At 39.2% G+C, this 9,468-nt stretch overlaps 1 protein-coding gene across 1 annotated transcript; it reads right to left on the bottom strand.

The window, feature by feature from the left end:
* Nucleotides 1-2,344: 2,344 nt before the first annotated feature.
* On the bottom strand, nt 2,345-7,037 carry hp (haptoglobin). Its single transcript, XM_031846051.1, has 4 exons — nt 6,981-7,037; nt 6,537-6,616; nt 4,278-4,561; nt 2,345-3,047 (listed from the first exon to the last, which is right to left on the bottom strand). Exons 1-4 carry the CDS (start codon nt 7,001-7,003, stop codon nt 2,484-2,486), a joined length of 951 nt encoding a protein of 316 aa, XP_031701911.1. The 5' UTR covers nt 7,004-7,037; the 3' UTR covers nt 2,345-2,483.
* Between the last annotated feature and the right edge of the window lie 2,431 nt (nt 7,038-9,468).

Here is a 9,468-nt window from a genome sequence, read left to right as displayed (position 1 = left end):
ATCTAATTCTGGATTAAACTGCAGTGAGAGACTGTTTGTGTTGTGACCTCAGTCGGGGCTCTGCAGGAGTGATGGAGCCAGAGAGAGTACATTCTGAGACTGGTTCAGAGTAATGGCCCTTGACAGGGGTATTAATATTTTAGAAGCCATAGAGGAGAACCTCATGCACCCTGCTGCAGACCTGCTAAAAGTACTTCCTTCAACAGCTCCACTTTTGTTTTAAAAAATGCCAAAAATCTTGATTGAACAGCTGAAGAGAGAAAGCTTGTCTCAAAATCTCTTTCTACTGTCAATATGATATCACTGGCTGTGAACCAAGACACTCTCATGTATGTACCGCTGGCCCGCCACGGACTGATGTTGTGATGTGTAAACTGAGCCTCCCAGTTAGTGTCAGATGCTTTAACTTACAGTTTTGGGGTATGGTTATAATTGGCAATAAAAGTAAAAACGTCCACAAATATGAACCTTGTCCTGGATTCTACTAAGTCTCTGAACTATACTGGGAGTGTTACCTTATCTGAATCAAGGGCAAATTTGTGATTTATGATTTTTGGGCTATATAGATATAACTGACCTCACTTGAACATTATTCTTTCAAAAGATATCCCTTCATTTCGTGTTTTGATGATATTGCTGGACAGCAGTGTCTACACATTGGGTCAAAAATCTCCCAATCATTTCTTCAGGGGTTTGTCACCGGTCTGTAGCCTCCGACCCCTGAAAGTCTTCTAATGGATCTCACTGTGGTTATGAGACACAGATGGCCTGCCCACATTCTTACCCTTAACCTGAACCATCTCTCATCTCTGAACCAAAACATAACCACTTTCAACTGCATGCCTGCCTAAAAATAGTTTTATCAAGACTCACGAACTGATATGTCAAATTTCCCCAATCACACCGATGTTAATAGAGTTGGAACAAATCATCAAAATTACAAATACATTTTCTTTTGATGTTACACATACTAGCACCAGTATCACAACATATTAGGTGTAAGTCTACCTTTACTTTATGGCAAATCCAATACTTGCCTTTCATTCACTCTCAACATGTCTGCAACAGGTCAGTTTAATAAGTGCTTGTGCTTTAACTATGAAGGGCTTCCTAGTAAAATCAGTGTGGCGTATATCATTTATAGTATATGTACAACTCTCCTTGGAAAGATCAAGTGATTTTACAAAGACATCGTATGTGAGAGTCACTGTTGAGCACCATGTGAAGTCAACAGCAGCTGATCAGGACAGTAATCTGAAAAATCAAGATGTGACATTTTTGCAACATGTTTATTGGTTTAAGTCAGCGGTAGCATTCTTTGTCAAAGCTGTCTGTAGAATCTTTATAGCTATAATTAAAATATAAAATGACACACATATTTGAGATGACAGTAATGAAGAGTGTCATCGCCTCAACCTGAGCTTAAATATTCTTATTATACACTGAAAAAGACCGAGAGGAATTCAACCAGTCGTCTCTGCCTTTCACTTTGAGTGTTACTTCCCTCTTATCTTTCTCTCCCGTACTGTACTGGCTGGACAGGTAGCTGTCATCACCCCACTTTTTTTAGCGTGGAGGAAAGCATTTGATGTTGAGGCAGTTCATGATCTGTGGCAGAGTGGACACATCTGTCAGACAAAAATATCTTTCCAGTCCCACTACTGCTGTTGGGGGAAAAAAACCCATCTGTGAGCAACACTTGAAAACATCAGATTCTGAGTTGTGTCATTCATTTCTATTCCATCGTCGACCTTTGCTTTCACGCTGATGACTGCACATGATGAAATGTTGTCTCAACCTTTGACGCCCTCAAGTTCTTTTTGAAAGTTAATCATCTAGTTAAACATGTAATGTGGGCACAGCAGTCGACTACTAAATCAAAGAGGCCTCCAAAATTAAGTTTATGGAAAGATCACGGTCATGTCGGTAGATCTCCTGTGTTAAAGTCCAACATTTTGTTGACCCATCCATCCCCAGAACCAAACATCTCAAGTGTTTGTATCTGTTCTAAACAATCACACACCAGCCATCATAGAGAGGCGAGGCGCAGTAATCATATAAATGTGGGGATAACAGCGCACACTTTGTCTTTCTTGTTGGGCTTTCATAGAGTTACTCCACTCGAGTCATTTGTACAAATGAAAAGTGACAGTTATAGTAGTGGAAATAATGGAAAAGGGAGCTGTATTAATAACAATGTCACACTACTTCCTCCTTTATAATTACTATTGCTGCTATAATGTAAACATGTGGTTTTTGGTCATTTGCTGATACTGGTCAATACTGATATGATGCCGTTGTTCTTCGGAGGCCAATTTGTGTGTATTATGGCAAACAAGACGAATTTCAAATACTGGATTTTTTAATATTTTTTCCTCTCTAATCAAAACATTAAAGTGACAGAACAGCATTTAATAAAATTCACTGATTCTCGGACATTACAATGATTTCTCTACAAAATCAAAAGAACAGAGGCTGAGGCTCTATGGCTGCCATGAGTACATCTTAGACATTGCGTCAGAGCGCAGAGCAGGTGATTTCTCTGTATCTCCTCTGATGACACTGTGGATCCAGGGCAAATACGAGGAAATCTTCATATAGACTCCGTACTTGTAGCGCTTGCAGGACTTGTCAAAGGAAAGGATCCCCGCAGCGTAGATGTCCCCATTTTCAGCATCTGTGACAGCCAGAGCGCTTCCCGCGTCGCCAACACAAACATTTTCCTCATACTTGGTGGGTCCGGTGCAGAACATGTTGTCGTCTACAGATGGTGTGAGCTCGCTACGTTCATATTCTGCCTTACAGACAGAGTGATTGACCAGGGGAAGTACAAGGTGTTTGAGTGATGTAGCAAGGGTGAAGAAGATCCCCCAGCCCCAGCCGGTGACGATCCCTAACCCCCCCACGGTGTCTGCCAGGTCCTGGCCTCTCTCTGGCAGGGGGATGGGGGTCACTTTATCGCTCATAACCACAGGCTCCTTCAGCTGGATCAGAGCCAGGTCATTGTCCCAATCAGATTGGTTCTGGAAGCCTGGATGGAGAACAACCTGCCGGAGGGAAGGTAGAATACCAGAGATGATTGCATGTTTGGTCGTTACTCTTTTCATTGTCCTTCAACGGAAATGCAGTAGCACAGCAAATAACAAATGTCCCATCTTATTATATAACATGAAATAGGTGTGTAAATAGATTTATTTTTTCAACTTCGTTAAACATATTCCATATCTTGTCACTGTCCGGATTTATTATTTTTCCATCCACACTTTACATTTTTTAAATTAAATCATGAAAAGATCAAAAGCAACAATGATTTAGTTTGTCATACTGTTCCAAATAGCCCGGCCTATCTGTGGCACTCTGTTCCAAGCCCACCTGTTCGAACTGAAGACAAATATCTTTAAAACCAGTCAAGAATAAGGCAGAGCGGGGTAAATGGTGTATTTGACTGGGACTATTTGTAGCCGGGGATTAATACACATCCGGTGCACTAGTGAGTATTGCTGACATCAGGACGGTGTAAAGCAACTATTCCCAAGCCACTAGGGGACCTCAGAGCACCATCTAGTTGGCCGCAGGGGTACTGCCAAATGGTAAGATTGAATTTAAAAGAATAATTGAGGTATTTTTATATCTAAATGTGCTCAAGAATAAAAAAAAACCCGTCAAATTAAAATGCATAATAATTTCAATAATTCAGCTGTGTTTCAATATCATCACGCCAATCCCAACACATTGTTAGGTAGAGACAAACCTGTCATGCCACGGATAGCTAGCTAACGTTCCCAGGCAGTGAAACAAAATGGTGCTCGGATTTTGATATGTAAAAGTGTTGTGGGAGACAACACTGCGCCAGTAAACACAACAAAGCATGTGGTGAGAAGTTATGACCCAGAATACATACAATTTTAATTCATAACGGCACGCTAAATATTTATGTTGGACATTACAGATGACAAAGGGCATACCACATTTTACTGCTCAGCTTATTTCTCATTTATTTGGGAAGCTGATCCATTTTTCTCTCCAATTGTTATAATGTTGCAGCCATAAAGATATAATACGTTATTAAAAATAGAACTAATGAAAGACAAAAAAAATGAAATCTGCTTGTCAGTAGATTTTTACATATTTCCTGCAATGCAGGACTGCATTATAGGGATCTATGGAAATCGGGCACTAATGATGAACAACATGCATTTGAATTGCGGCTGCTGTGGCTTGAACACGGTCGCATAGGTAAAGGTTTGTATTTCAGATCAAATGTCTTTCTCGCTCACCTTCATTACAGCAACCTCTCTGGAGACATTAGCTTCTGCCTGCCCAGTGATTCCCAAGTACACTTTAGGAAGGACAGGATCTTGACCCTGAGTGTCCGGTCGACTCTTCCTGACAAACAGGTTCCTGCCAGCCGTCAAAACCCAGCGCTCAGAGATGAGAGCACCACCTGCATAGCCTCCGTCCAGCACACTGTCAGCAATGTAGACCATGGCCTGCCAGGGGACATGAGGAGCCAGGGTCCCCCCAATCATTCTTCTGGACCGGAGTGATGGTAACCTGGAGGCTGGGAAACAAACAACAGGACATATTTATTCATATTGTATTGGGCCAAAGCGCAAAACCTTCTACCTGCAGAATTTTCTGATTGCTGGATTTCACTTTGGATGATGAGAACAAGGAGTTCTGTTTTAAAATAATCCCGCCCTTCATTGAAACTTAATTTAGAGCATCGTTTTGTAGAACCTCTTCCAACTTGCACCAAGTGCAAAAGATCCTATCTGCAAAATGATCCAGGCGTTTTTCAGATAGGAGGTTTTGCTCTTCAGCCATATCTACTATATCTGTGTCTATGTACTGTTTGTTGTTTTGTATTTGAACGATTTTTCTTGATTTGTTTCATATTCACAGATATTGTTCCCATATGACCTACAATGTAAATTTAGTAAACACAACAAGGCTTTTGATGACATTGATCACATTTAGTTAAAAATGATATTCCCGTGGGTTTTGAGTGTTCTGCTTACATCTGGTTCAAATCTTGTCTATCTGGTAAAATTCAGACTTTTGTTTTCGGTGGTTTAAAATCAAGTGGTTGATAAGGGTGATCCACAAGGACTAAAATTAGGGCTCCTCCTATTAACTATCACCACCTTGTAGGCCTCCGACTCCACCACAAACCAGACTTTATCCTGGTTACAGTTTACTTTCTTTGATGGCATTGATAATTAAACTCAAAGCTCAGTCTAAACTCTAGGAAGAGAACTGGTATACATTTCACAAAAACAACCTTCGGCGTTCCTTTTCTTTCCAAATCTCAATGAGTCCTCCTGAATATATAAAGCTTAGCTAACTAACTACTTAGATTAATTCCAAGATGGCTGTTTTGAGCTCAGATATTAACGCTTCGCCAGTTTGAGTAGTTTATCTCTGTGTGTTGAACACTGTTGACAGCATTTTTGTTCTAACCCGTTTCCCTTCTCGTAGAAGTTTAACATATTTAATAAAAAATGGTCTCCTTGACACTAAGGTTATCACTTTTGTTCCTCCAGAAACACTGGCCTCTAATTTATTTATTATGACGCCAAGAACAAAATCCATCCACTCGCTGTGCTTTGATCCACAAGTCCTTTGTGCTGCTGAGATAATCATGAAAACCGGTTCAAGTGATCTTCTGTTCAGAGTGATGCAACATGCTTAGTACACAGATGGCTCCATTCTGCACTGTACAAACTAACTATTCATGATTACTAACATCATGACAGGGTTTATTTATCAAGAAGTATTTCTGGTGTCTTGTTTAAATCAACGTATTAAAAACAGTAAACAATGGCTTTCAAGCTTTCAAGCGCAATTAAATGAATTAGTTTGATGCATTAGAGAGACTGCATGAATATGACATATGAAAATGGTACATAGTTCTGTTACATTTAATCTTTTCTCTCATTATTTTCGTCTTTTTACTGATAATTAGCTTCTTTTCAATCAACAAATGATTCATCAAACTCTTTATCCACTTGTACAATCTCTTAAAATCTGTTATTTTTCTTATGGCTTCCTCTTAACTGATGGAATGTTTTAATGTTTTTAATAAAGTTAATCTAATTTAATCTTTCACTTTTGATTTACTGTCTTTTATTCCTGGTTTGACTGTACTGCATTTTGTAACTGTATTTTTGAAAAGGTGCGAAATAAATATTTTATATCAAAAGTAATTGTTTAAAAGATTCCCATCAGCCTCAGCTGTACTTTATTATTAATGCTAATCAGCATATGTTATCTTGTGTTAAAATAATGTGGTGAACATGGGACACATCATACCTGCTAAACTTCAGCATGTTATCATTGTCATTGATAGTAGTTCACATTAGCAGTTACCCCAAAGCAACACTGTGCTTAAGTACAGCCTCAGCTGCTGGTACTGTATGGCTGTAGACTTATCATAAATATAGAATATCGATGTAAAAACTAGAACTTGTTTTTTAATTAAGACACCATGTTTGTCTGTGTATAGCATATTTGTGTTTGCTAGCGTGTGCTACCTGACACAGAGCGTCTCGTCCTTTCTTCGGTTTGAGCCAGACAGGCCCATGCAGCCAAGTAGAGCAGAGTCAGAGAAACCCTTCAAACAACACATTCGCACAATCAACAAACACTAAATGTTTCATTGTCCATACAAGGAACAAGAATGACAAATTGTAAACAAATCAGTTATCCAAGTATTTGATTTACTAGAGCTCACAAATCATTTCTGGATCATTATTGGAAAATTCAACCACGTTAGATTGCATTTTAAAAAGATATTAGATCAGTTCTTTCATAGTAAAACTATGATTACTTACAGATTGTAACCCTTTTGCTGTAATTATTGTTGAGGCTCAGCTAGAATGTTTTTAGTCCTAAATATAAAACATTTGAGACTAAGGAAGAGATTTACAATCAGGTGTATTCAGGGAGATAAATGACAAAATAATATTTTAACTTACCACATGTTGTTGATGATATTCATCTTCTGCAGTGATGGCTACACTCTCTTCTTCTTGAGTGTGCTGTACATTTTGGAGCAGGGAGTATTTATATCTGTTGAGATATTGAGCGTCTGCCAGGGAAACTTGTGCTTGGCAGAAAAAAGTTGATTCTGAAATAAAGGTTTGTGAAATCTCAATTTCACCAGCACAGGTTTATTGTGTAATAAAGGGAATTCAGGTCAGTCTGTAACACTACACAGTAATGTCAACAATACTACAGCACAACATTTCTCGTGAACGTTTTCATCGTTCTGATCATGTGGTAAAAAACATCCTGATCATGTTTTAATTCATAGTTGAGTTATGGTAGATTCAGCTTTTATTTACGTCTGTAGCTCTTCTGTGGAGGTTTTGCAAAGTAAAGCTACTTCAGAAGTCAGTGTTTCAATTGCAAAAGAAGACGGTTGACACTTTGTACCGTTTGTATCATAGTTTTGCATCACAGTTTACCACAGGTAAACAAGGCTGGCTGAGTCTAACATTTCTATCTCTTGTGGATGAGATGGTAATGATATTGCAACACACTGTGCTGTTTAATTTGTTATTACATAAAATAAAGCACATATTGCCTCATTCGATTTTAAAGCAGGGAACAAATAAACACAATGTTCCATCAAATTCCTGGCAGTAAATAGTGACAGCAGTGAGTCAGATGTGCAGGAGGAAAGTCCAGCATTACTAGTTTGGGTGTTTACAAGAGGTTACAGAAGTTTATAATTAGTAAAACATGTATAATTGAATTATATTATATTTCAGAGTTTGCTGCCTTGATCAATTTGGCGTCTTCGATTACATTGTTTTAAATTATAAAAAAGCAGTTGTCAAATAGTTTAATATCAACTGCCATCAGCGACAATTTGTTCCTACAAAGTATGCACAGGTTACAGTGTTTGGAATAACAATCATAAAACTATTTTTTTGCTCATCATCTTATTTTGCATTTTCTTTTTTCATCTTTACAATTTTCCTCTACTAGTTTCCAGTTTTCATATCATACCAGTACAAACAAAGTAAGTAGACATGGTCTCACCCAAACTATTTATATTTCAATATAGTCAATCCAATGCCAACACAAATGCATAAGCATACTGATAGATATGAAATACAAAAAAAGGCTACGGATTAAGCTAAAAATAGAATACAATGAATCTTATACAAACACACAAGGGTGGATTTATATTGCACCATATATATATATATATATATATATATATATACAGTATATATGAATACTGACAGAAAATGTACAGAAACAACATGGAAGGCAAGCCTCCCTTCCCCTTCCATGTTGTCAGCAGCACACAAGTTCCCACATTTAACAAGCCTGACTAGATTTCAGATTCATATCTTGGACTTGAAAGTTTCCTGAAGGTTATCTGTTAAAGCATATCATTGGATATGAAAATCAAACACTGGTTTCAAATGAAGTCATTTCACAGTGGCGGTGTGGATAAAGCTTTACATTATTCAGTGACCTGAGGCTAGTGCACCCTCAACTTGATCAAACACAGAAGCTGATCATAAGGAAGCGGAACTGAGCTGGAATACAGGTAAAGACTAGTTTCCTGAGAACCTTTATTTGACAGTATTCAGAATCTGAGCTTCATTTTTATATTTCAGTTTCAAAGTCGTTGCTGTTGAATAACTTGTCTCTGAGATATGTACATTTGCATGCAGAGGTAGTGTCAAGGCAAGGGCAAATCAGTGATGTGTCCTGCAACATGCTGCCCAGTGTCTCAGACCATGTCCGAGGGCAGGGGCCTCACTTGAGTGCTGTAGTTTCTGCTCACTAGGGGCAACAAAGAGGAGAGGACATGACCCATGTGCCAGGCATGATCAAAGCCACGGACATGGGCCAAGGCCATCGGGGGGCAAAGCCGGACAAATGAGAGCATCCATTAGAGGATGGGTGCATTTCCCCCCGTCTCATACTGTTATACAGTCTCCTCTCGTTAGTGCAATGTAATATCTCTCTGTGGCTCTATTTCCATCTGTGTCTCTCTCATTCATTCTGTGTCTGTTTTTTTTTATTTTTCACGGGATCCGAGGCTTAGAAATGTAGAACTAGAGATCATTGTCATTAGTTTGGGCACAACAAAGATACAAAGAGTGAATGTGTACAGCAAAGAAACAGATGCTTGAGGGCAAAGTTAAAGAGTTAAATAAATATATAACGAAGCGTGGCCCGAAAGCAAGGGTTCCACAGTGACGGAGGCTGTAAGCTCCGAAGCATGAGAGATGTTTGGGGAACGAGGGGGAGAAGATGAGAGGAGGTAGAGGAGGCACATCAGAGGGCGAACGTGGGAGGAAGAGTGAGAAAGGAGCTGCTGTGGACTTTACCTTGAAGCTCCGAGGGAAGAGCTGATAAGCTGATAAGAGCTGATAAGGCGCTCAGAGGGTGAGGGGCAGAGAGGGGAGGAGAGGGGAGGAAGAAGCTGGAGGTTGA

Source organism: Anarrhichthys ocellatus, unplaced genomic scaffold, assembly GCF_004355925.1.
Source record: "Anarrhichthys ocellatus isolate YVR2014 unplaced genomic scaffold, GSC_Weel_1.0 scaffold6, whole genome shotgun sequence".
Classification (NCBI taxonomy): domain Eukaryota; kingdom Metazoa; phylum Chordata; class Actinopteri; order Perciformes; family Anarhichadidae; genus Anarrhichthys; species Anarrhichthys ocellatus.
The sequence above is the reverse complement of the archived record's forward strand: the minus strand, read 5'-3'. Positions and strand labels throughout refer to the sequence as shown.

Excerpts from the sequence above, each read along its gene's own strand:
- hp (XM_031846051.1), bottom strand. The coding sequence starts at position 7,003 with ATGAATATCATCAACAACATGTG. Across the intron at positions 6,617-6,980 it reads AATATCATCAACAACATGTG|GGTTTCTCTGACTCTGCTCT; the intron begins GTAAGTTAAAAT and ends TGTTGTTTGAAG. Across the intron at positions 3,048-4,277 it reads GAGAGGTTGCTGTAATGAAG|GTTGTTCTCCATCCAGGCTT; the intron begins GTGAGCGAGAAA and ends TCCCTCCGGCAG.